This window comes from Gekko japonicus, unplaced genomic scaffold (assembly GCF_001447785.1).
Source record: "Gekko japonicus isolate JY-2015 unplaced genomic scaffold, Gekko_japonicus_V1.1 scaffold25, whole genome shotgun sequence".
NCBI classification, from domain to species: domain Eukaryota; kingdom Metazoa; phylum Chordata; class Lepidosauria; order Squamata; family Gekkonidae; genus Gekko; species Gekko japonicus.
The window spans coordinates 2,556,565-2,583,992 of NW_015171502.1; the positions used below are offsets into that span (position 1 = coordinate 2,556,565).

Here is a 27,428-nt window from a genome sequence, read left to right on the forward strand (position 1 = left end):
AAATCTTACGTTTTGAGGGAGAAAATCCTATTAGGAACACTTCATTTTAAATTACACACATACACACACAGAGAGAGAGAGAAAATGTTCAGCGTGAAGGCCCTGATCCTTGGCGACCTATTCAGATGCAGCTGTTGGCGGCTGATGCGAAGGAGGAAGGATTTCCTCCCGCCCCCCTCCATCTCTGAAGTTGGCTGGGAAGGTTTTCCCTGAGCTGCAGCCAAGCCTTCGGGCTGGAGAAGCTGTGTTTACGCTTTGTTTCCCCCCTGCCGCCATGACAACGGGGCCTAGTGGTGCCCAGGTGGGCCTTTCCATCGCTTCCCGTCTTGCCAGGCCACAAAGTCACGTCAAGGCAGGCCACTGTGGTCAGGCCGGGATCCCGTCCCGGCCCTTAATGAAAGGGGCTCCTTTGGGAGGGTGGGGGAGGGAATTCCTTCTGGGATTCTCCCCCAAATTACAGAGCGAGAGGTTTATCCTGGCAGGCGGCTACCAGGCCTTGTTTTCTTTCCATGGCAACAATTTTGGAGACCATTATGTTGGCCGGGTCTGGATCCAAGCATCACGACCTCCCGAAAACACGCAGCATCTGGCAGCCCAGAGGCCGGAGGAGGAAACGCGAGACAGAGCTGCCGGGAGCGTAAAGGGCGTTTTCACAAGTGGCTTGGAAATTGCTTTCATGATCGGCTGCGTGAGCCGCCCCTGCTGGGTCAAATCAAAGGTTCATCTTGTTTGGCCTCTTTGGAATCTCTAGAACGGGGTGTCGAACTCATTTGTTATGAGGGCCGGATCTGACATAAATGAGACCTTGTTGGGCTGGGCCACGTGTGTGTCATAAAACGTAATGCCAGGTAGCGGAGACATAACCTTTATAAAGGACACAAACACAAAGATCTGTTTTTTTACTTAAAATAAAAACATGCTCAAAACATTTAGTTCTGTAAGCTGCAAACCTACTTTTGATTTATTGACATTCACCACAGAAATCTCATGCTCAGAGTTCTGAGTCTAGGACCCAGGTTAAAACATGAAATAGCTGAGTGATTAAGTCTGGCGAAGCAAGCTATGATGCAGCAGCAGCAGAACTGGAAGCAGGAGATGGCCAGTTCTACTGCGGGCCTGACGGAAACCCTCCAGGGGCCTGATCCGGATCCCGGCCCACATGTTTAACACCCCTGCTCTAGAAAGCTAACAAGCAGGACACAAAGGCAACAGCCAATCCCTGTTTGTTCCCCAGCATCTGGTGTTCAAAGGTATACTGCCTCTGAACATGGAAGTTCCATCTATGGCTAACAGCAATTCATAAACGTAATAAAACCTATGCTTATTCACTGCGGTTAGCCACAAATGAAGGGAAGAAGAAGAAGAAGAAGAGAAGAGGATTTATACCCTGCCCTTCACTTGGAGTCTCAGAGCGGCTGACAAACTCCTTTCCCTTCCCCTCCCCACAACAGACACCCTGTGAGGTGGATGGGGCTGAAAGAACTCTGACACAAACTGCTCTTTTTCAAGGACAGCTGTGCCAGAGCTTGTGACTGACCCAAGGTCACATCAGCAGGTGCAAGTGGAGGAGTGGGGAATCAAACCCGGTTCTCCCAGATTAGAGTCCGCACACTTAACCACTACACCAAATTTATTTATTTTATTTATTTATTCGATTAGAGTCCGCACACTTAACCACTACACCAAAAGCTGTGGCCCAGTGCAGGGCAGCAGCAGCACACAAGCTGGTGGGCGTGGGTGGTGAGGCATGGTGCAGGGGCATGGGTGGTGGGGCGTAGCTCACAAATGAGGGGGCGTGGCCTCAAAATGCCCCACCGTAGCTATGGGCCTGGTGGAAGCACTTCTGATTTGCATGCAGAAGGTCTCTGGTTCAATATCGGTCACCCCCGACTTAAAAAGGACCAGAAAGTAGGTAACCCTGGAGAGCCACTGCCTATCTGCATAGACAGTAATGACCTTGGTGACCAAGATCTGATTTCAGTACAAAGCAGTTTTGTGTGTGATCTGAACAAACAAGTTCTTGCATTCATCGCAGGCTTTTGCAAAGATGAAGCTGCCAAACATAATGCTTGTAAAACTAATGCCGCAATGATGTCACAGGTAGGGCCAGGCTAGTCCGTACAGCGAGATTCTTCAGAAAGGTCTGGCGCCAATATGAAGTTTGATGGGTCTTTTACCATAAATCTTACAAACAGAAATCCCTGAACAGTAGTCCTATTGGGCTGCAATCCTATGCACACTTAAGAAAGTAAAGGTTTCCCTTGCTCGAAAGCCAGTCGAATCCAACTCTAGGGGGTGGTGCTCATCTCCGTTTCCAAGCCGAAGAGCCGGCGCTGTCCGAAGACTTTTCCATGGTATTGGCCAGCATGACTAAACACCAAGGCACACAGAACGCTGTTACCTTCCCACAGAAGCGGTACCTATTTATCTACTTGCAATTTTTTGCTTTCCAACTGCTAGGTTGGCAGGAGCTGGGGCCAGAGACGGGAGCTCACGCCGTCATGCGGCACTCGGGTCTTGAACGGCCGAGCTACCCACCCTCTGGTCTGCAGCTCAGTGTCTCAACCTCTGAGCCACCGCGGCCCTTTATGCACACTTAGCTGGGAGTAATTTCCCTCTGAGCGTCGTTGGATTTACTTCTGAGATGACCTGCTTACGATTGCTCCTATGCTGTGGCCAAACAGCAGAGGTTTGTGGCACCTAAAAGACCAACAGACGACTAGGGTTCCTTAATGTTCTTGCACTTGAATTGCTGTGTGTCTACGCAAGAGATACACTCAGAGGTCATTTCGGGGGGGAACGCGGGGGATCGCAGTTCCCCCGGGTGAGGTACGGGGGGAGGGGCACATGACGAAGCCCCGCCCCCTGCTTCCGGCCGCCCCGCTTCCAGCCCTCATTCAGCCAGGAGGAGGCAGGAGAAGAGGGAGGGTAAGTTGCTTCCTCCCTGCCTCTCCCCACCCCTGCCTGCCTGGGGCCAGGGAGGGCCTTCGCGGGGCTTCCTCGCACTCCCGCCGGCCTTGCAGGTCCACCGCTGGGCCCCTCATGGGGCTCGGCAGTGGAGCTGCAAGGCCGGCGCTGGCGGCCGGGACCGTTGGGGGCGGGGTGGGTGGCCTTATGACACACTTCCGGTGATGGCAGGGGGTGTGGCATATGCTAATGAGTTATGCTAATGAGTTCCCCTAGCTCTTTTCCTACGAAACGACCCCTGGATACACTGCAGGCACAAGCCCCTCCTGAGATCTGATTTCTAGAGACTGTAGGCTCTGAAAGACGGTGGCACTAGCAACATAAACAACCATCTCTCCGAGGTCATCCCGCGAGCTTCCATGGAAGAAGTGGGGGTTCGAACCCAGGTCTCCCTAGTTTGACACTCTATCCACTATGCGGCGCCGGCTTTCTAGTGGGATACATTCATGGAGGACATCCAACAATGGCTATTAGCCACAAAGGCTAAATAGAACCTCTATGCTCGGAAACAGTATACCTCTGAAAACCAGCTGCTGAGTGGGGGAGACAGGAGAGGGAAGCTTGGTCCAGGCCCTGCATCTGGATGGCCATTGTGGAGAAGAGGATGCTGAACAACACAGTCCTCTGCTGTGTTCCTGCAGAGCTTCTATGTTTTAAGACACTCACATCCCAGGAGGTGATGAAATGGGGTGCTGGGTTCTCCTCCAAATGAGATCACCGTGAAGGGAAATATCATGTGGCAGATTGCGTTGGCTGCCTGCCTGGGTAAAGCTGGGTTTTTCTTCGCCAAGGAAGGATACCACCACCACCACCAAGCAAGTCTCTCTCCCTTACAGAATGAGGGGGTCCACATGTTGCCATCTCAGACCTGGATCCCACCTCCTTTGGCAAAGAGGGGCAGGACGCTGATGCCCGACAGGTCAGGCCATGCCCACGAGACAAAGCTCTCTGTGCTTCCTCTGCTGGGAATTCCTCTTTGCAATGACAGGAAGACCTAAGAGCAAAGCTTGAGTCCAGTGGCACCTTTAAGACCAACACAGTTTTATTCTGGGTATAAGCTTTGGTGCGCACGCACATGAAACCTTATACCCAGAATTAAACATTTTTGGTCTTCAAGTCGCCACTGGACCCAAACTTTGCTCTGTTGCTTCAGACCAGTATGGCTACTCACCTGAATCTATCTCCAAGGAAGACATAAGATCTGTCTTTTTGCATCCTGTCCTCAGCTAAGGGTAGGAAGAGAGACCCAAAAATAGCAAAAAGCTCTCCTACACCAAAGGGGCACAAAGCCAAAGACTCCTCCAGCTTCCATATTCTAGCAACTGACATTCCAAGGTATACTGCTTCTATACATGGAGGCTCTACTTAACCATCCTTGGCCAAAAGCCACAGGATGGAGCTGGTCTCAAAGTCGCCAGTGGACTCAAACTTTGCTCTTAGGTCTTCCTGTCATTGCAAAGAGGAATCCCAGTGGACTCAAACTGTGTTCTATTCTTTCAGACCAACCTAGCTACCCACTTGAATATATCTTCAAGGAAGACATAAAGTCTGTTTTTTGCATCCTGTCCTCAGCGAAGGGTGGGAAGAGAGACCCAAAAATAGCAAAAAGGTTCTCCCTCGCATCTTCTGGTCCAGGAAAATGTACAGAAAGGGGGCGGGGGGTGGGGGTGAAAGAAGTGTGTGTCATTGCACAGAAGGGAGAATTTCCACCCGGCGCTGTTCCTGCCAGGGAGGGAAGGTTGTTAAGGAGAACCAAAATACAGCCGTGATAGAATTACTCAGTGTGACACTGTATAATCAATTATATTCTTTACCAAGCACATTCATATAAACATATCCATGCAAAGGGTATAATAGATAAATGTTTTCAATAAATAAAGTACTCACACCAAAGTTCAGTTCTAATTATTTCCTTATCGGTTTCTTCTCGTGTACCTTTAGTCCAAGCACAGCAACCGTCAAGGTTCCCGACGGGCCGGCTAAAGATCCCCGTTTCCGTCCTTTCTCAAGGCAGACCTTGGCAGTCACTCTGAAACAAAACAATGCTTCTTAAAAGACCACAGTAACAGAAGGGAGAAACTCACCACTTTGAACAAAATAACCTACTTGGCATACAACCAATCTTGTCAAATTTGTTTGCAGAATTACACAACTTCAATCCACCCGAGTGTAAAGCTAGTTCCCTTCCTCGACTGCAATGACTTGGCAACAGTGATCCATGTGATGGTCACCTCGAGACTGGACTACTGTAATGCTCTCTACATGGGGCTGCCCTTGTCGCGAATCCGGAAGCTGCAGCTAGTGCAAAATGCTGCGGCCAGGCTCTTGATGGGACTCCCTCTGCGGGAGCACATCCAGCCTGTGCTGAAGGCATTGCATTGGCTGCTGATAGCATACCAAATCCGATTCAAGGTGCTGGTTCTCAGGGACCGACATACTTGAGGGACCACCTTTCCCCATATGTTCCCCAGAGAGCACTGCGTTCAGGGTCCCAAAATTGACTGGTCCTCCCGGCTCCCAAAGACGCCAGACTGGCCATAACTAGGGCCAGGGCCTTTTCAGTGGCGGCACCATACCGGTGGAATGAGCTCCCAGAAGAGATCGGGACCCTGCGGGACCTTTTACAGTTCCACAGGCCCTGCAAGACGGAGCTCTTCCACCAGGCCTTCAGTGAAGGAGCTGCCACCAACAATAATTGGAAGATATAGAGCCCTGAAGATGTAGCTCCATGGTTTCACCAACTATAGTCTGTGCCCACAGCGTACCTATAGAAAAGACCAATGAGCTGACCGTCAACAGACCCCCGGATACATCAATATGATTGTTGCCATCGTCCTCAAGCAATGCTATCACTACAGATCTTTGCTGGCACTTTATGATATTGATTGATTTTAGAAGGTTTCATGATGTTATAATTGTTATTTATGCAGGGGTCATTTCCTGCAGGAGCACACAGTAGCGGAGCTCCGGCAGTAAAGAGCCCAGGGGGCGGGCACATGCAACAAGCCCCACCCCCTGCTCCCAGCACCCCTCAGTCAGAGCAAGAAGCAGCCAGGTAAGTTGCAGAGCCCCCCCAAAAAACAGTCCAGTGGCACCTTTAAGACCAAGTTTTATTCAGGTTGAATGAATGAATGAATGAATGATACATTGTGGGATATTTTATAAAATGATTCTTATTATAGTATACATTTGTATAAAGTTATTCTCCTTGTAGTACACAACAGATTTTTTTACCAAATCATTTCACAAAAAGCAGCTACGGTAGGCAGAATTCAGTCCATGTTGCTCTAAGGTATTTAAGCGATATACCCATCTAGCTTCAAGGTGGCATGGCATAGCCTGATTCCATCTGATTTCAGAAACTAAGGAGGCGGGGTACTTGGACGGGGGACCACCAAGGAAGACTCTGCAGAGGAAGGCAATGGCAAACCACCTCTGCCTCTCACTTGCCTCGAAAGCCCCTTGCTGGGGTTGCTATAAGTTGGCTGTGCATTACACAAGTACACAAGAGAAGCCATCAGACCAATGGCCCAACAGTCTGTGTCACACAGTGGCCAAAACCCAGGTGCCATCGGGAGGTCCACCAGCGGGGCCAGAACTCCAGAAGCCCCTCCCACTGTTGCCCCCCCACAAGCACCAAGAATCCGAAGCATCACTGTCCCAGACAGAGTGTTTCGTCTGGACCTTGCGGCTAACAGCCACTCATGGACCTCTGCTCCAGATGTTTATCTGATCCCCTCTTGAAGCTGTCTAGGCTTGTAGCCATCACTACTCCTTGCAGCAATGAATTCCATGTGTTAATTAGTCTTTGGGAGAAAAAGTACTTGATGGCCGTTTCCATTACCATTTCTCCCATCAAGACACCAGTTTGGTTGTAAGAACCACACCTGGCAATGGGCTGTTTTGGTGTTTTTTGTATTTTTCATATGTGTGCGCGTCAATGTTCCCTCTAAGCTGTGGAGTCCTGTGAGCAAAAATTCTACTTTGTGAGCGACTGACATTAAAGTTGGGAGCGAGCGATTTGGCTGCTGCATAAATTTGTTTGCTCTGGAGCCATCCTTCCTGAGCTAAGGCAAAAATGTGTGAGCTGGAGGTTAAAAACTGTGAGCTAGCTCACACTAACTCAGCTTAGAGGGAACACATGGCGGCCTCCGGTGGCTGACCCCGACTAGGGGCCTGAAGGATATTCAGAGAGGTGGCTGAATAAAGCCTGCCCCCACCTCCTGACTGCTGGTATTCCAAGGAGGTCTCCCATTCAAGTACTTGCCAGAGTCGACCCTGCTTAGCTACCGAGATCTGACGAGATCGGGCTTGCCTGGGCTATCCAGGTCCATTTGGTGTAGTGGTTAAGTGTGCGGACTCTGATCTGGGAGAACCAGGTTTGATCCCCCACTCATCCACTTGCAGCTGCTGGATGACCTTGGGCAAGCCATAGTTCTGTCAGAGCTGTTCTTGAAAGAGCTGTCTCAGCCCCACCTACCTCACAGGGTTTCTGTTGTGGGGAGAGGAAGGGAAAGGGACTTTTTAAGCGGCTCTGAGACTCCCGAGTGAAGACTCCTTCTTCTTCTTCTTCCTCCTCTTCAGGGCTGCGATGAGCTCTTTTGTTATGCAAGTTCTACTAAGAGCAGCCCTGCTGGATCAGAGCAACGCTCCATCTTGTTCAGCATCCTGTAGATCCCAAAACCTGTCCCAGGTCCCCAGAATGTTTGCAAGCCGGGACAACACAAGCTTACCCAATCTGATTGGGTATGTGTGAGGGAGGGCGGGTCCTCAGTCTTGCAAATGGCATGATTGGCATGAAATGGAAAGACAATTCCCCTCCTACTATTGAATCTTGGCAAAATAGAATATGGCATCATTTTATAATGGCAAAGATATCCGATTCTTTCTCTCATTTCGAGTCCAATACTGATATATCAACATTTGTAGAAACTTGGTTTCCCATTGTTAATTGTCTGGCTGAAAACAATATTACTCCAAAAAATCCAGTATATTCAACTATGTTATTTTTTTTAAAATTTGGTGTATGCATATCATCCTTATTTTTATACTTTTTAATACTTTATTACATCATATAGTTCAGCTGTAATTGTTACATTTATTTATTTTTATTTATTCCTTCGATTTGATATACCGCCCTAACCCCCGTAGGGGTCTCTGGGTGGTTTACATGGAAGAGGTGCTAATCACTTTTACATTACAGCAGATATTGTTTTGTTTGGTAGAAATTGGAACATAGGCATTTTTTAAAGTAATAGAAAGACAGAAATACATTTAGTGGTAGACTGACTCCGAATTTAACCATCAGTACTGCTCCAATCCACAACAGATGTTCCCCAGTCTTTCAGTTTCCATATAGGAAGGGGCGTCCCATCAATTTGGTGCCACCACGGGAACAGTAAGGCAAGCACACTCTGCCCAAGCTCAGAGGAACTCTTTTCTTTAAGATACCTGCGTGTAATCTGACCAAGCCACAGCAAGTGCTGCTGAAGAAGAACCTGTCAGATTTGGGGCCCTTTCATGGGTGCACTCCAAGACGTCTATTTGACCACCACCTTTGAAGCGTCAGAGAACACCAAACAGTAACCTTCCTTGTTATTTTGGCTGAGCAGGCTACTGCAATCGCCCTTCTGAAATGTGAGACAAATCTTGTTTGTTTCAGAACGTCTCCATGTTGACCTGTGGAAGAGCCAGATTCGAGTCCAGGTATCTGATGAAGGGAGATTTGACTCTTGAAAGCTTATCCTCCGAAAAACTTTTTTTGGGGGTACTTTTTTGTGTTTTTCGTATGTGCACATGTGAGTGGGCGTGCACCTGGAAGTCACAGCGGCCTCTGGAGACTGACCCCTACTTGGGGGCCTGTATTCAGAGAAGTGGCTGAATAAAGCCTGCCCCCGCCTCCTGCCTCTGGTATTCCTTGGCGGTCTCCCTTCCAAGTACTTGCCAGAGTTGACCCTGCCTAGCTTCCGAGATCTGACGAGATCGGGCTTGGCAGGACAATAGAGGTCAGGGCTCCCCCTGAAAATCTTGTGGGTCTCTATGGTACTTCTGGACCCGATATTTGTATTTCACTAAAGAACATCATGAAGAAAGCTGATAGGAAGAAAGTTGATTCCTTTGAAATGCAGTATTGGAGGAGAGTTTCATGGATACTGTGGACCACCAAAAAGACAAATACATGGGTTCTAGATCAACTCAAGCCTAAACGCTCCCTAGAAGCTGAGATGACTAAACTGAGGCTATTGTCCTTTGGTCAGATTAGAAGAAGACAAGAGTCACTGGAAAAGACAACAATCCTAGGAGAAGCTGAAGGCAGCAGGAAAAGAGGAAGCCACAACACAACAGGCGATGGATTGATACTTGGAGGGTGGGGGGACTCTATGACATTATACCCTCCCCTCCCCAAACCCTGCCTCCCTAGGCTCCACCTCCCCACCCCAAAACTCCAGGAATTTCCCAAGACAGAATTGGCAACCCCACCTCTGTAGGGCTTACTTCCGGATACAACTTCCACGCTGCAAGTCAAACACACCTGGGAGCAGGGCTATTTTTGGGCAGGAACGCACAGGAACGGAGTTCCGGCTGGCTCCTAAATTGGCCACGTCCAGCAGGAACTCATTAGCATAACAGGCCACACCCAACAGCAGAAACTCATTAGGATTGGCTACATTAGGGGTGTGGCCTAACATGCAAAGGAGTTCCTGCTACAAAAAAAAAGGCCTGGGTTTTGACAACAAACAAGGTAAGCAGAATAAGAAGCAAAAGGTGGGCGTGGCTGGATGAGCACCCTTCTGGTAACATGGGGGTGTGGCCTAATATGCCAACGAGCTGTGCTGTCGGGGGTGTGGCCCAATATGCTAATGGATTTTGGCTGTTGGGCGTGGCCTATTATGCTAATGAGTGCCTGCTGGGCTTTTTCTACAAAAAGAGCCCTGCCTGGGAGTGAACCCCATCGCATCCTGTGGAATTAGAGCTGCCAATTTCCAGGTGGGGCCTGGGGATCTCCCAGAATTAATAGTGATCCCCAGACAACAGAGATCAGTTCCCCGGAGAAAATGATTTCTTCGTGGGGGGGACTCTAAGGCATTGCGCCCTGCCCATATCTTATCTTCCTCAGGCTCTACCCCCAAATCTCCAGGAATTTCCCCCACCTGCAGTGAGCAACACTCTATATGGCAGAAATGTTGGACTCATTTGTTAGGAGGGCTGGATCTGACATAAACGTAACTTTAGTGGGCTGGGCCATGTGTGCCATAAAAGGTAATGTAAGGTACCAGAGATATAAACTTTATAAAGGACACAGGCAAACCCAATTAACAATATTGTTTTTTTACTCAAAATTTATTCCAGCAGGGAAAGCAATTGATTGACTGGGGGAGCCCACAAAAGCCCCAATAATTGTATTTATACTCATATGCAAGACTAGGTTTCCCCCCAAGGGGGAGTACCTTGTATTTCCATACATACCAGTTGCTTGCTGGTCAGGTAAGAGCCGTGGACCAGGCGGTTCTGCCCCCCCCCCCCTTATGTTTGACACTCCTGCTATATGGGATTCATTGCTCTGCACTGATCCTTGCAACTCGGTTCCCCTGCCTCAGTAAGGCGCGAAACGCAAGCACAGAATTCGAATCCAGGCTTCAGGACAGGACTACTCTGAAAAATCTGCGGTAAACTGTGTATGCGTCAATAGGCCTCACTTCCGAAGAAGCACGCGTCGCGGGGCTCCAAGCCAACGCACAGCAACCTGAGAGGAAGCCCCAGTGCATATGGTTGCCAGCCTCCCGGTGGAACCTGGAGATCCCCTGCGTTTACAAATGATCTCAGATCAGCTCCCCTGGAGAAGGCGGCTGCTTCAGTACCATGCGGAGGCGGCCCCTCCCGTCCCCAAAACTCGCTCTCTCCCGGATCCTCCCCCAAAGTCTCCAGGTATTTCCCAAGCCAGAGCTGGCAACCCTACGGGGCGAAGCCCGGACTTCCCTGCCGCGCTGGAGCGAGCTGGGTTTTGTGCGCCGAGGCAGGCGGGCGCACCGGCGGGCGGCGCGCCTTTGGCGAGGCGGAGCGCATCGCCGGGGCCGGCGGCCGGAGTGCTGTTCCGGGTCGGGAGGGCTGGAAGATGGCGGCGCCCATGGAGCTGTACTGCTGGGCCCCGGGCTGGGGCTTGCCCTCGGTGGATCCCGACTGCCTGACGGTGCTGGTGAGCAGAGGCCGGGAGGGGCGAGCGAAGGCGGCCGGCGACTGCGGCGCCTCCTCTCCGGGGCGATCCCCAGCCTGGGCGGCGCAGGGGCTCCCCAGAACTCGGGGCTCTTTGCATGCAACCTTCCCCGGGCAGAGGGGACTGTCTCGGGGCTTGGGGGTGAGCCTCGTTTGAACCGGCTGGCAGCTCAAGGAGAGTTTGGCGGCGTCACCTTCTGGCCTCGTTGCTGCGCCTCTTAAGAGGGGCCGGAAAGAAGCAGGGGGGATCTCAGTGGTAGGACGCGCTTCACACCGGTTCGACTCCTGCCTGCTTAATACCTCCCCCGCCCGGGAATGCACACGTTCTTCGTCTCGTTGCTAAAACGGCAGCTTCGCCTGCTTGATTGCTGACTGCTTGATTGTCGTCTCTTCCCCCGCATTTAATCTCCATGCTGAAAAAAATGTACCCTCACCTGTTTGATTTCTAGCCTTAGGCAGGTAAAACCGTGCTGGGGCTACCGAGGCACTTTGTATGTGCTCACTTTTTCTGCCTTTGGGACACACTTGGCTGCCCACTGCTCTGAAGAAGAAGAAGAGATTGGATTTATACCCTGCCCTTCACTACCCAAAGGAGTCTCAGAGCGGCTTACAAACTCCTTTCCCTTCCCCTCCCCACAACAGACACCCTGTGAGGTAGGTGGGGCTGAGAGAGCTCTTTCCAGGACTGCTCTTGAGAGAACAGCTCTGACAGAACTATGGCTTGCCCAAGGTCACCCAGCAGGTGCAAGTGGAGGAGTGGGGAATCAAACCCGGTTCTCCCAGATTAGAGTCCATACACTTAACCACTACACCAAAGTGGCTCTCCTAGAAGCTTTCGAGAGTCAAAGATCCCTCCATTAGATGAGACAGCTTTTTGTATGGGCATGAGACCAATCCCTTTGTTGCAGGAGAATATATATGGCTGTCTTTGGTAACAAAACAAAACTTCCCTTTTTAAACTTTTCCGTGGTCAGCAATAAATTCCAGTGTGTTACGTTTTTCTTGTTTATTCCATATTAGCATAACAAAGCAACACCAGGATAACTTCGATTATTAAAAATGAGATCTTCAAGCAGGGGTCCCCATTCCCCCAACAGGTGCCGGTGGGCACCATCATGTCTGCCAACACCTTTCCTGGCTCCCGCCAAGTGTTTTTAAAAAGTGGGTGGGACTTCTGCCCAGCAGGGCACATTAAAATAACATAATTTTGGCAGCACTGTGCTGGTTTTATTCTCTCTCCCACTCCTCTTTCCCGGTGTGTTTCTAAAAACTGCTCCTCATGTCTCCCAGCTCTTGGACTTCCTGTGTATGTGGATCCGCCCCGAGGTGTCCATTTTCCAGGTGTGTCCACTCCCCCATGTCAGAATTCCAGAAGTGCCCAAAGAGATTGGAGAGCCCTGTGTTAAAGCATTTCGTTTCAGCCTTTATAAAACAGGGCTGTTGCTCAGTTAAAGAAATATTGGTAGTGGTTAAGACCAGTGGACGCTAATCTGGAGAACCAGCTGGGTGACCTTGGGACAGTCACAGTTCTCTCAGAGCTGTTCTCTCAAGAGCCATCCTCGAAAGAGCTCTCTCAGCCCCACCTACCTCACAGGATGTCTATTGTGGGGAGAGGAAGGGAAGGAGAGTGTAAGCCACTTTGAGACTCCAAGTGAAGGGCGGGGTATAAATTCAATCTCCTCCTCCTCCTTCTCCTCCTCCTCCTCCTTCTCTGTGTCGTCTTTACGGGGTAGATTGATGACTCCATCAATTACATGTACATAAAACAGTGCAGTGGTTAAGCCACTGATACCTACATCAAATTGAGCAAACTTCAGAGGATGGTAGAAGACCGGAAGGCCTGGCGTGATCTGGTCCATGGGGTCTTTAAGAGTCGGACTCGACTGTGCGACTGAACAACAACAAACCTACCTCAGGAACTCTGGAGTTCCCATCTTGCTTCAGCATGAACACACATCTCTCAGCCTTCTTCTGCAATATCAGGATAACAAAGCGGAGGTTCATGCAGAATTATGCACCTCTCAGAACTTCCCCTGTGGGATTCTAAGGGTTTTTAGACACCAAACCTGGCTGATTTCTCCATCTCCCTCTCCTTCCCCGTCTCCCTCCTCCCAGGGCATTTTCAGTCCCCATCAGGACATTTTCTTCTTTTTTGTTTAATCTTTTGGTTAATTTACCAGTTCGTTTTTTCCTATAAATCTCAAACAGGGGTCCCCTACCTTTTTCAGCCTACAGGTACCTTTGGAATTCTGACACGTCATGGGGGGCCCAGCAACAAAATGGCTGCCACCAAAGGCAGACCCAGCCACAAAATGGCTGCCGCCGCTCAACTTCAGACACAAAAAATCCACATAGCCAATCAGAAGCCTTGTCAGGCAAAAGCCTTACTTGGCCTCGCCTACGTCTTTAAAAGAATTGGCAGGCCACAGAAGGGTGATGTGGCACCCACACACACCATGTTGGCAACTCCTGAGCTAAGGAGAGTCTCCCCCCCACACACACACACCCTGTGCATATATCAAGGCCCCTAACTTGTCTGTGGGTGGCCTGGTTTTTCTACCTTTGTCATTGGCGTGGGGTTCAGACATTTCGATACAGCAATAATACTGACTCACCTGATCGTATGATGAGAAAGTTTGTGAAGCCCATGAGGGCACTGTGGTTTATAAGGAAGACCACCTCATTTAAGAACATAAGAACATAAGAGACGCCAACGTTGGATCAGGCCAAAGGCCCATCCAGTCCAACATTCTGTGTCACACAGTGGCCAGAAATACCAGTGCCATCAGGAGGTCCAGCAGTGGGGCCAGGACATTTGAAGCCCTCCCACTGTTGACCCCCCCCCCCCAAGCACCAAGAAGACAGAGCATCATTTGCCCCAGAGCCCCTATCTATACCTTGTGGCTAATATCCACTGACGGACCTCTGCTCCATATGCTTATCTAATTCCCTTTTGAAGCCGTCCATGCTTGTAGCCGCCACCACTTCCTGTGGCAGTGAATTCCATGTGTTAATCACTCTTTGGGTGAAGAAGTACTTCCTTTTATCTGTTCTAACCCGACCGCTCTGCGGTTTTTGATGCTGTGTGCGTATGTCACACAAGGCCCTTCGAAAGAAACATTCCCTTCTGTGTGGCTGAGGAGGAAAATGTCTCTTTCTGGAGGTTTTGAAGTGTTGACTGGATACCTACTTGTTAAGAACATAAGAGAAGCCAATGTTGGATCAGGCCAATGGCCCATCCAGTCCAACACTCTGTCATACAGTGGCCAAAAATACCAGGGGCCCTCAGGAGGTCCAGCAGTGGGGATACTATAGTTGTAGTTCCTGCTCTGGCAGTGGATTGGACCAGATGGCTCTGATGGTCCCTTCCGGCTCTGAGATTAAATAAACAAAATGGCACCCGATGCCTCCATTTTGCAAGTACTTCTGCTAAATGGAGTGCTTTTAAGAGAAATCAGAAAGTTATTAACGTGGTTAATCTGATGCATCAATTGACGTGGGGTGGAGAGAGCTGAAAAAGCAAAATTTTTCTCCCTCTCCCAAAATACTAGAACTTGAGGGCATCCAGTGAATCTGATGGGCAGTAGGTTCAGGACGGGCAAAAGGTAACACTACTTTACACAGAGGGTGATTAAAATGTGGAATTTGCTGCCAGAGGATGTAGTGATGGCCACAGGAATAAACAGCTTTAAATAGGGATTGGATAGATTTATCCTCCATGAATCTATCAATGGCGACAGGGGAATCTCCACATTCAGAGGCACTAAACCAGGAGGCAACATCAGAGGAAAGCATTGGCGCCTCTGCCCTGTTGTTGGCCATCCAGGGGAACTGGTTGAGGCCACTATGTGAGGCAGGATGCTGGACTAGATGGACCCTCACTGGTCTGATCCAACGGGGTTCTTCTGATGTTGTCCTTGGCCTCTCTGTCCTGTTGTTGGCCCTCCAGAGGAACTGGTTGAGGCCACTGCGTGAGACGGGATGCTGGACTAGATGGACCCTCACTGGTCTGATCCAGCAGGGCTCTTCTGATGTTCTTAGGAAACCCTATTGAAAAACAATTGTTATTTCCACTGTGCCTTCTGGAAAAGACTCCCAAAGACCTACAAGCCCGACTCAATTTTCTCTCCCTCTTTCCTTTCCAGACTTACGCCCGATTCACAGGAGCGCCTCTCAAGGTTCACAAAATCGCCAACCCCTGGCGAAGCCCCTCAGGTAACATTTCAGAGGGAAGAAGGAGGCCTTTAGGGTGGATTAAGGAGATGATAATTCAGCAACAGGTACCGCTTGATAGCATTCGCGTCAGGCAATGTCAGGTAGAAAACCCTCTCAGTTTTTGCCTTTTGAAAGGAAAGGATGCTTCTTGTCCTTAAGACAGGGCTCCACAACCTTTTCTGAGCCTGTGGGCACATTTGGAATTCTGACACGGTGCGTTGGGCACAGCCACAAAATGGCTGCCAAAGAAAATGGCTGCTGCAAGAGGTGGAGTCAGCCACAAAATGGCTGCCTCAGCTTATCTTCAGTCACACATTAAAGATGATTATTAGATTCCTAGAGAGTAAGCCAAACAGCAGTAGCCAGGTACAGGCATGGGGGCAATTGCACGAAATTTAGCCAAAGGCCAGATGGAATGGTCTTACCTGCCCTGCAGAACGTAGGAAGATCCTGTGGAGTGCGGGCCTCATCAGGGAGCTGGTTCCAAAGGGCAGGAGCAACAACCAAGAAGGCCCTGACCAGGAGCTGGGCACCTGGAAGAGGCCCCAGGACTCTGACAAGAGGGGACTTGGGGGTTAAACCGGGAAAGAGCAGGCTCAGTTCTCACCAGGTTGAGGCTTCTAGAATATCTGCCCTTGCCTTTAGGTCAGTTTACAAGGTCAGATTTTTATTTCCACCTGAGGCTTATTTACACCCCGGTTTATATTTGGGAGGCCTCACTTTACTGTGTTACGGTTATTCCACAGGAATACACAGCTTTAAAAGGGGATTAGATAGATTCATGGAGGATAAATCTATCAATGGCTACTAGCCATGGTGGCTGAGGGGAACCTCGACATTCAGAGACACTAATCCTCTAAATCCCAGATCTAGGAAGCAACATCAGGGAAAGGCTGCAGCCTCCAGGCCCTGTTGTGTCCACCCAGAGGAACTGGTTGAGGCCACTGTGTGAGGCAGGATGCTGGACTAGATGGACCCTCACTGGTCTGATCCAGCAGGGCTCTTCTTACGTTCATATGAGGGGAAGGCCTCGGCCTCTCTGCCCTGTTGTTGGCCCTCCAGAGGAACTGGTTCAGGCCACTGTGTGAGGCCGGATGCTGGACTAGAGGGACCCTCACTGGTCTGATCCAGCAGGGCTTTTCTTATGTTATTATCAAAGAAGGCCTCAGCCTCTCTGCCCTGTTGTTGGACTCCAGAGAAATTGGTTGGCCACTGTGCAAGACAGGATACTGGACTAGGTGGACCTTCACTGGTCTGATCCAGCAGGGCTCTTTTTATGTTCTTATGTTTTATAATGTGATTATATCACGTGTGTTTTAAATCGATACTCACATTGGTGGCCCTTGTGTGGGCAGAAAGGCAGGATACAATTTTTTTGAGCCAGTCTGACGAAGTGGTTAAGAGCTCGGACCCTAATCTGGGAGAACAGCGTTTAATTCCCCACTCCTCCACGTGCAGCTGCTGGTGTGACCTTGGGTCAGTCACATGTTCTGTCAGAGCTGTTCTCTAAGGAGCAGTCCTCAAAAGAACTCTCTCAGCCCCACTTACCTCACAGGGTTTCTGTTGCGGGGAGGGGAAGGGAAAGGAGACTGTAAGCCGCTCTGAGACGCCGAGTGAAGGACAGGGTATAAATCCAATCACTTCTCTCCTTCGTATCTTAATAAATAAATTTGGGCTCGGGGAATAAACAATTTGGAAATCCCCCTTCCCCAAAAACCTCCTTCAGGTGATAAAATGTCGACTGCCGCCTCTGTTCTGCATCTGTTTCCAGGGACCCTCCCAGCGCTGAGGACCAAGGACGAGGGCGTCCTCTCGGATACGCAACAGATTATTACCCATCTCAGGAAACAGGTACGGCACCCGGGAGAATCGCCCCTGTATCCCCGGCCAGGCTGGTGACTCCAGGCGTTTGTTGATGCCCCTGGGCACCAGAGGAGGAAGGAATGTTCGAGCTCAAGATCTGGAAAAAGGAAAGAGACCCCTAGATTGGACAACATAACCCCACCCAAAAGCGAACAGAACTAAGGGTGACGTGTTGAGAATTGCAGCGCAGTGCCAGCCAGATTTTGAATCCAGCGGCACCTCAGAGCAGAGGTGTCGAACTCCTTTGTTATGAGGGCCGAATCTGACATAAATGTCACTTTGTCAGGCTGGGCCATGTGTGCCATAAAACGCCATGCCAGGTACCGGAGATAGAAACTGTATAAAGGGCAGCAGCTGGTAAGATCCGAGTTGTTGTATCCTCACTGCAAGGCCCTATGGGCTGGGTGTGTGTGTGTGTGTGTGTGTGCAGAGGAAAACCCACCAGTGTTCCCCCTAAGCTGAGTTAGTGTGAGCCAGCTACAGTTTTTTAGCCTCTGGCTCACACATCTTTGTCTCCGCTCAGGAGGGATGGCTTCAGAGCAAACTGATTCATGCAGCAGCTGAATCGCTCGCTCACAACTTTAATGCCGGTAGCTCACAGAGCAGAATTTTCGCTCACAGGACTCCACAGCTTAGAGGGAGCATTGAAACCCACATAGGCAGACTGGAGAGAGAGCAGCGCTGGGCCGATGCTCCCACGATGCTTGACTGCTGCAGACGAGGTTGTTCTGCTGTGATGGAGTGGCTCCGCCCACTCCCCCCCCCAGCACTCCCTCCCTTGCATCCATCCCTCCTAACGAATGAGCCTCGTTGTTGGCTCCTCAAATGCTTTTTCTGAGAACAGAAACTTAGCTGGGGGGGGGGGGCGGGGAGGGTGCGTGGCTGCCACCATCCCAGCCCTGACCTGACTGTGTCTCCTTCCGGCTTTAGAAATTCAATGCGGATTACGACCTCTCGGCCCGGCAGGGGGCCGACACGCTCGCCTTTGTGTCTCTGCTGCAGAAGAAGCTGCTGCCCGTGTTGGTGAGTTCCCCAGGTCAGAGCAGGGGGAGATTCTGTGTGTGCAGAGGGGGCGGGTCTGGGCGGGGGGCTCGTCAGATCTCGGAAGCTAAGTAGGGTCGGCCCTGGTTAGTACTTGGATGGGAGGCCGCCAAGGAAGTTCAGGGTCTCTACGCAGAGGCGGGCAATGGGAAGCCACCGCCGTTTCATGAGGAATGGCTGAAGAGTCTGGGACTTCTCAGTTCAGAAAAGAGACGACTAAGGGGGGACGTGACAGAGGCTTTGTACAATTGCGCATGGGGTGGAGAGAGCGGACAGAGAGAACTTTGTCTCCCTCTTGCAAAAGACTAGAACTCGAGGGCATTCAATGAGGCTGATGGGCAGTAGGTTCAGGACAGACAAAAGGAAATACTGCTTTACCCAGAGAACGATAAAAATGTGGAATTTGCTGCCAGAGGATGTAGTGCTCTTATCCGTCAGGGCTGTTCTGACGTTCTTATGAGGGGAAGGCCTCAGCCTCTCTCCCCTCTTGTTGTTGGCCCCCCAGGGGAACAGGTTGAGGCCACTGTGTGAGACAGGATGGTGGACTGGATGGACCTTCACTGGTCTGATCCAGCAGGGCTCTTCTGATATCCTTATGAGGGGAAGGCCTCGGCCACTATACACTGTCTGTTGGCCCTCCAGAGGAACTGGTTGGGGCCACTGGACGAGACAGGATGCTGGACTAGATGGACCGTCCCTGGTCTGATCCAACAGGGCTCTTCTGATGTTCTTATGGGGGGAAGGCCTCGGCCTCTCTGCCCTGTTGTTGCCCCTCCAGAGGAACTGGTTGAGGCCACTGTGTGAGACAGGATACTGGACTAGATGGACCCTCCCTGGTCTGATCCAACAGGGCTCTTCTGATGTTCTTATGGGGGGAAGGCCTCGGCCTCTCTGCCCTGTTGTTGGCCCTCCAGAGGAACTGGTTGAGGCCACTGTGTGAGACAGGATGCTGGACTAGATGGACCCTCCCTGGTCTGACCCAGCAGGGCTCTTCTGACGTTCTTATGAGGGGAAGGCCTCGGCCTCTCTGCCCTGTTGTTGGCCCTCCAGGGGAAATGGTTGAGGCCACTGTGTGAGACAGGATGGTGGACTGGATGGACCCTCACTGGTCTGATCCAGCAGGGCTCTTCTGATGTTCTTAAGCCACTTCTGAATGTCTTGCCTTGGAAACCCTACAGGGTCACCAGAAGTTGCCTGTGACTTGATAGCACCTCCCACCACCACCACCACCACCGGGGGACGGGGCTGTGAAGTGCAGAAGGGACTCAAGATGAGATTTCTGTGCATTATGCCAAATTCTAAATAAGTGTGCAACCTTGGAGTATATACGGCCTGGCTAAAGGCAACAAAACCAGGCCGTATTGGAGGTCCCAGTGCCATACTTTTCCCTCTCCCAGATCCACACGTTCTGGGTGGATGCCAAAAACTACGTGGAGCACACGCGGAAGTGGTACGCCAAAGCCATCCCCTTCCCGCTGAACTTCTTCTTGCCGGTCCGCATGCACAAGCGGCAGCTGGAGCGGCTGCAGATGATCTGCGGAGAAAACTTCCTGGAGAACGAGGAGGTGCTGGAGAAGGAGGTGAGCGGGATCGCTCTGGCCGGCCATCCTTCTGGCCAAAAAAGCCGTTTGGAAGCCCGTCACCCTGGTGTAGGGTACAGGAGTTGCAATCTCAGGTAGCCCAGGAGTCCCCAACCTTTTTGAACCTGTGGGCATCCTTGGAATTCTGATCCAAGTTGGTGGGCACAGCCACAAAATGGCTGCCGCAGGAGGCGGAGCAAGCCACAAAATGGCTGCCGTAGCTTAACCTTCGGTCACACAAGTGAGGATCCTCATGCTGTGGTGGCCGCTTTTGCCAAAGCTATGTTTTTAAAAACCTGTGATTCTATGTGAATCTGAGTTGTCTTAGTCTTTCAGTCCAATCTGGGAGATCACAAAAACTACAATTCCCATCAGCCCAGCAGGAAACCATGGTGGGGGCGAGTAATTTACAGGAAAGACGGGAACTGATCAGGGTTGATTGACTCCCCACCACCCTCACACAGCAGGATACTGTCTGCCCCCCCAACCCCAACTCTGCTAACAAAGTTTATGACTTAGAGAAGGGGACTGGCAAAGCATGAGGTGTGCCTCTCTGGAGTGTGCTCAGGTGTACATACGTTTCATGATAGGGTGTGAGTCATGATGGGCTTTGACACAGTGACTTTCTCCGTGCCCTGCAGCTGTACCGGGAAGCCTGCGAGTGCCTGACACTCCTGTCCCAGCGCCTTGGGAGGCAGAAGTTCTTTTTCGGAGACTCGTAAGTAGCCAGCGGAATGGCACGTGGGAGTTGATGGCGGAGGCCTTCTGCTGAGGGGTGGTGGTGGTGGTGCAGATAGTCTGGGTCAGTGGTGACAAGGGCAACATATTTATTAACGTCGATGTTTCTAATTCTCAACAATGCCCCATCTGTGGATACTTAAATCTGGATATTAGGGCCATGAATAGACCAGACAGATCTTTCTACAAACCTGAGGAAAGCCCCGAGTTTGCAGAAAAATCTGAAATCTCAAGAAAAAAAATACACTGGGGAGGCTAACTGGGGTTAACCCCACAGATAAAATAGGAGGAGTTCCTGTAGCTTTAAGAAACAAGTGCCCTCTGACACCTTAGTGGCTGTTGCTAGGCAATTACAACAGTATTGCCAGCTTCCATGCCTTGGTTTATGTTGGCAGGTTGGGGTGGGCTTTCCAGGGATGTTTTGGTCTTGAGGGGGGACTCATCACAGCCAGGCAACCGCTGGGAAACTTGCTACCACAAGACTTGTATGACTCACCCAGGCCTGGCTGCTTGCTACTGTTCAACCACAGCTGCTGCGTATAGCCGGTGTGGTGGTAACAGTGTTGGACTAGGATCTGAGAGTCCCAGGTTTGAATCCCCGTTATGCCAATGAAGCTTGCCATGGGACCTTCGGCCAGTCACTCTCTCTCAGCCTAACTTAGCTTACAGCATTGTTGTGAGGATTAAAATGGAGGAGAGGAGAATGACGTAACCTCTTTGGGTCCCCATTGCATAGAAAGTTGTATTATAAATGAAGTAAATAAATTAATATTGCTGAAAAGAGGGCCAGATAAAAGGTAGTTTGGCTGGTGGGTGGGAAGGAGAGAAGGAAGCAGGGAAAGGGGAGAGGATATGGGGCTACCAGGAGGTGGGTGGGTAGGAAAGAAGGAAGGAAAGAGAAAATAGCATGGGGAAGGGGATACAAGGGGAAATGAACTCACCCTCACTTTCCTTGCATGTATGATCTTTATTTCTCATGCTATCAGCTTTTCCTATCAGGGGCTTTTTAAGCAATCGGGTATGAAATAATTCAGCTAGAACCGGGTTCAAAATCCTTGCTACTCTTTCTTTCAGCCTCTTCTACCTCACGGGGCTGTTATGAGGGGTGGGCAAAAAAAACCCCACCTCATATATTCTGCCCCGAGTTCTTTGGAGGAAGGTTGGGATTTTTAAACAACACAATAAAATAGAACTTTTCACAGGCTGTCTCTGAGGTAAAGGCATTTAAGGAGGCCGAAGATTTGTCGCTAGGCCGAGAAAAGTAGGCAACCGTTCCCCACACAGATGATAATTTTGTTTCCTTCTTGACTTTCCTATGAAGCAGAGAGGACAGTTGCAAGCCAATGCTCTCCTCCCAGACTACCCGGTCCAAACGGGCTGGGGGTTCTCAGAGTGTCCCATTTTCTTTCTCTTTCAGGCCAAAGGAGGCCAAAGATTGGTCGCTAGGCCGAGAAAAGTAGGCAACCGTTCCCCACACAGTCTATAGCTTTCAGGCCAAAGGAGGCCAAAGATTGGTCACTAGGCCGAGAAAAGTAGGCAACCGTTCCCCACACAGATGATAATTTTGTTTCCTTCTTGACTTTCCTATGAAGCAGAGAGGACAGTTGCAAGCCAATGCTCTCCTCCCAGACTACCCGGTCCAAACGGGCTGGGGGTTCTCAGAGTGTCCCATTTTATTTCTCTTTCAGGCCAAAGGAGGCCAAAGATTGGTCGCTAGGCCGAGAAAAGTAGGCAACCGTTCCCCACACAGATGATAACTTTCAGGCCAAAGGAGGCCAAAGATTGGTCGCGAGGCCGAGAAAAGTAGGCAACCGTTCCCCACACAGATGATAACTTTGTTTCCTTTTTGACTTTCCTATGAAGCAGAAAGGACAGTTGCAAGCCCATGCTCTCCTCCCAGACTACCCAGTCCAAACGAGCTGGAATGTTCTCAGTGTGTCCCATTTTCTTTCTCTTTCAGGCCAGCTTCCTTGGATGCCTTTGTCTTCAGCCATCTGGCCCCTCTCCTGAAGGCCAAGCTGCCCAACGGGAAGCTCCAGCAGCACTTGAAGACCTTACCAAATCTCTGCAATTACTGCATGACCATCTTGAGTCTCTACTTCCCCTGGGATGAAGGTGAGGGCCGCTCCCGCCGTGTGGGAGACGGGAGGTGAGGGAATTGTCGGCTTCCACACTCAGAAGGGTCAGCGAGGAGGCCAAACACTTTGGGGATGGACCCAAAGATAGTTTGCGTTGGATTCCACCAAGTCTTCCTTCAACTGAGAAGGACTTCCTTTGTGAAAGAAAGGCTTTTTTTCCATCAGAGGGGGAAAGTTTTCCCTCAGAAATAAGTCTTCAGCGGAGGAAGTCTTTCTCCCTGAGAGGAAGTCTTCGTGAAAAAGAGTCATAGGAGCCAACCCTCATTTGATCCAGGGGAAAGCCCACGTGCAGGGTTTTGTGGGTTTTTTTTCTCCGTTATACAAACAATTTAAATTCTGCAGTGGGTCATCCGATTCTGCAACCTGCACAGTTCTGCAAGCTTCCTCTCATTTGCATAACTGATCCTGCTCATCTTGGGGAGAGGCGGTGAGCTGCTTGGAGTATCAAAGCCCCGTCCCCTGGTTACTGGAGATCTGAGTCACCTGTCCGTCCGGCTTCAGAGATCTGCATTTTTTTCAAGCATATCTTCACAGCCAGGACTAGAAACTTGCTTCTTTTTTTCAAAATGGGGAACTGTGACCAATGCTCCTTCTAAGCTGTGGAGTCCTGTGAGCCAAAATTCAACTTTGTGAGCTACCGGCATTAAAGCTGTGAATGAGCAATTTTTGTTGTTCAGTCGCACAGTCGAGTCCGACTCTTTGCGACCCCATGGACCAGATCACGCCAGGCCCTCCTGTCTTTCGCCGTCCTCTGAAGTTGGCTCAATTTCATGTTCGTTGCATCTGTGACACTGTCTCACCATCTCATCCTTTGCCGTCCCCGTCTTCTTTGACCTTCAGTCTTTCCCAGCATCAGGGTCTTCTTCTCCAATGAGTGCTCCCTTCTCATTGGATGGCCAAAGTATTTGAGCTTCAGTTTCATTATCTGGCCTTCCAGGGAACAGTCAGGATTGATTTCTTTTAGGATTGGCTGATTTGATCTCCTTGCAGTCCAAGGGACTCTCAAGAGTCTTCTCCAGCACCATAGTTCAAAAGAATCTATTCTTCGGCGCTCGGCCTTCCTTATAGTCCAACTCTCGCAGCCATACATGACTACTGGGAATACCATTGCTTTGACCATGCGGACTTTTGTTGGCAGGGTGATGTCTCTACTTTTTATCATGCTGTTTAGGTTCGCCATCGCTTTCCTCCCCAGGAGCAGGCATCTTTTAATTTCATGGCTGCTGTCACAGTCTGCGGTGATCTGGGATCCCAGGAACGTGAAGTCTGTCACTACTTAGGCAATTAGGCTACTGCATAAATTAGTTTGCTCTGGACTCATCCTTCCTGAGCGAAGACAAACATCTGTGAGCCGGAGGCTAAAAAACTGAGCTAGCTCACACTAACTCAGCTTAGAGGGAACACTGACTGTGACCACGATGATATTCTGCCCGGGGTTTCTACAGAATCTCAAGATACACATAGCTCTAGCTGTGGACCTCTTATATAAACTCGTGAAGCCGCCTTATGCCAAGCCAGACCATTGGTTCATCTAGCTCAGCATGGTCTGTTCTGATTGGCAGGGAAGGACCTGTCTCCCAGTCCCTGAGAACCTTTTACTGTATATGTACTGTACTGTATCCCGCCAGTCAAGATCTTCCTCTCAAGCCCTGCTGTCTGTCCCCTTCACCTTCAGAGATGAGGCGACTGGTGACTACGGACAGGGCATTTTCTGTGGTGTCCTCTCGCACTTGGAACTCCCTTCCCCCTCGGGGCTCACCTGGCACCTACTCTACTTTCTCTTAGGTGCCAAAGCAAGTTGCTAGTCCTGGCTGTAAAGGCTTTTAATTGGGGTTTTTATCTTATCGGCTTTTGAATGTTCTGCTTCTGTTTTATGAATACTACCAGTTTGGTGTAGTGGTTAAGTGTGTGGACTCTAATCTGGGAGAACCGGGTTTGATTCCCCACTCCTCCACTTGCACCTGCTGATGTGACCTTGGGTGAGTCACAAGCTCTGACACAGCTGTTCCTGAAAGAGGGGAAGGGAAAGGAGTTTGTAAGCCGCTCTGAGACTCCAAGTGAAGGGCGGGATATAAATCCAATCTCTTCTTCTTCTTTTTAAAAACTGGTTTTTAAAAAATGGCTTCTTGTTTTTTATACTGTGGCTTTTAATTGTAAGCCGCCGCCGCGAGCAGGACTCTGAAGAGGTGGCATGGGAAATGTTCTAAATGATAAATAAATACCTGCTGGGGATTGAACTGGGGAACTCCTTCAGGCAAAGTAGCTGCACTGCCACGGAACTAAAAAAACCCAACCCTTCCCACCATATCTGCCCTACAGAGTCTGGTCCTCTTTGCTCTCAGGGTGAAAGTTTGGAAAGCAGTTTTTCTGCAGTGATTTAGCAGTGATTGTTCGCGTTGCAAAGAGCCAGGTTCTTTGAGGGGGACTGCGTGATCCCGCGTGCAGAGCGAGCATGTGTAGGAAGGGAGCGGAGGGGATCCGGGTGCTGCCGGTGTGTGCCTGGTGAATGAGGAGGGACTGTGGCAGACGCCAACGCCTGCTTGGCGGGTCGGAGGAAGGCAGCAGGCGGGTTGTGGCGCTTCCCCCCCCCCGCCCAGCTCCGAAGCGTCGTCGTCGGCGAAGCCGTTTGCAGAGCCCGCCAGTTCCCCTCCGTCTCCTCCACCCTCCCCCGGCTCGATCTCCCCCCCCCAAGCGTCAGCGAGGCCGTTTGCAGAGCGTTCCCTGCGCATGCGCAGGGGACGCTCTGTCACTTTTGGGGGGATTTAAGTATCCCCCCGATAGTTTTTTTGCAGTTTTCAGATTTTTTTGCACACCTGGGGACCGCCCCACATGTGCACGAAAATCTCCCTGCCCCCCAGGTGGCCCCGATGTGCGGATTTAGATATCCGCACGCAGGGGGCGCCTTTCACTATTAGTATAAGGATGGCACGGGGTGGAGAGAGTTGCCAAAGATAATTTTTTTTCTCCCTCTCCCAAAGTACTAGGATGTCCAGTGAAGGTGATGGGCAGTAGGCTCAGGACAGACAAAAGCAAGTACTTTTTTGCTCCACAAATGCTTAAAATGTGGGATTTGCTGCCAGCGGATGCAGTGACGGCCATGGGCATAGATGGCTCTAAAAGAGAATGAGACAGATTGATCAAAGATGAGCCATGGTGCCTAAAGAGAACCCCCACAGGCAGTAATCCTCTGAATCCTAGTGCCAGGAGGCAACATAAGAAAAAGGCCTCGGCCTCTGTCCTATTGTTGGCCCTTCAGAGGAGCTGGTTGGCCAGTGTGTTAAGACGGGATGTGGGGCTTGATAGACCACTGGTCTGATCCAGCACGGCTCTTCTTCTGTTCAGGTGACCCCCCGCCTGTGGTTCCCAAGGCAGCCACCGGCGACGAGGCCGAGGAGGACCCCTACAAACGCCGGAACCAGATCCTGTCCGTGCTGGTGGGGCTGGCGGCCATGATCGGTTACGCTTTCCTCAGCGGCATCGTCTCTGTCCAGAGGCAGGTGCCGAGCCAGTTACGGCCTCGTGCCATCAACCTGGAGGAAGAAGAGGAGGAGGAAGAGGAGTGACGCACACAGGCGGAAGACGTGCGCCGTCATCTTTCCACGGACTGTTTTGTACCTGGCCAGGACCGGCCCACCCGTCTCCTCAGACTTTTTCCACTTATCCATTCCAGAGTCCGGGGTGGGGGTGGGGAACTGAAGCCAATAAATCCACGTGAATCCTCTGAGGCTCAGTTTGTGTCTTCTCCAGCCTTTTGGTCCTCAGCCGTTTCTTTCTTTTGGGGGATGTGAAACAGAGAATCCGAGCATGGGCGAAACTGGGTTTTTGGGAGTCCACAGCACTTTGGTATGGAGTCTTTCTTTTTTTTTTCTGCACTAAACAATTTCTTTTGTGTTCTGTTTCAACTAAAAAGAGTTGAAGGTGTTTTATCTCAGGCCCGTAGCTATGCTGGGGCATTTGGGGGCTCTGCCCCACTCAACCACTACACCAAACTGAGAGCCAGTTTGATGTCGTGGTTAAATGTGTGGTCTCTAATCTGGGAGAACCAAGTTTGATTCCCCACTCCTCCACTTGCACCTGGATGGATGACCTTGGGCAAGACATAGTTCTGTCAGAGCTGTTCTCTCAGGAGCAGTTCTCAAGAGAGCTCTCTCAGCCCCACCTACCTCATAGGGTGTCTGTTGTGGGGAGGGGAAGGGAAAGGAGTTTATAAGCCACTCTGAGACTCCAAGTGAAGGGCGGGGTATAAATCCAATCTCTTCTCTTCTTCTTCTTCTTCTTAAAGGCAGAGGCCCACAAGAATTTCTCCAGCAAATGCTTTTTTCAATCATTTAAAAACATTTTTAAATGGGTGTGCTCCTTTAAGTGGAGTGGGGTGCTGTCGTTGACTGATTCCTGCACTGAGCAAGGCGGTTGAAGTACGTGGCCTCTGGGATCCCTTCCAACTCTGTGTCAGAAACTGGTCTCCTTTAAGAGAGTTTTTCTGCCTAAGTGTGAGCTTTCTTGACTATAGAAGTCATCACCCCCACCTGCCGGCTTGTTATCAGAATGGTTGGTTAGGTTGGCAGAAGTGATTAACTTGCAGCAGCTGAGAACTGTCATCTAAAGTTGTTGACAGCTTGCAATTTAGAGATCTGCAGGGAGAACGTCAGCCCCACCAGGAAAAAAAATTGCCCCA

The 27,428-nt window shown here is 50.5% G+C and overlaps 1 protein-coding gene across 1 annotated transcript; it reads left to right on the forward strand.

Moving 5' to 3' along the window:
* The first annotated feature begins 11,032 nt into the window (after positions 1-11,032).
* Positions 11,033-26,461, forward strand: MTX1 (metaxin 1). The gene is made up of 8 exons (XM_015419128.1): positions 11,033-11,161; positions 15,324-15,393; positions 17,165-17,244; positions 18,187-18,279; positions 19,695-19,877; positions 20,519-20,595; positions 22,576-22,730; positions 26,096-26,461. The coding sequence occupies exons 1-8, from the start codon at positions 11,081-11,083 to the stop codon at positions 26,314-26,316; spliced, it is 960 nt and encodes a 319-aa protein (XP_015274614.1). The 5' UTR covers positions 11,033-11,080; the 3' UTR covers positions 26,317-26,461.
* The last annotated feature ends 967 nt before the right edge of the window (positions 26,462-27,428 follow it).

Bases quoted from the DNA above. Each gene is read 5' to 3' on its own strand.
- MTX1 (XM_015419128.1), top strand. From the start codon at position 11,081: ATGGCGGCGCCCATGGAGCTGTACTGCTGGGCCCCGGGCTGGGGCTTG. The intron at 18,280-19,694 runs GTGAGTTCCCCA...TCCCTCTCCCAG, and splicing joins AGAAGCTGCTGCCCGTGTTG to ATCCACACGTTCTGGGTGGA. The intron at 19,878-20,518 runs GTGAGCGGGATC...CGTGCCCTGCAG, and splicing joins AGGAGGTGCTGGAGAAGGAG to CTGTACCGGGAAGCCTGCGA.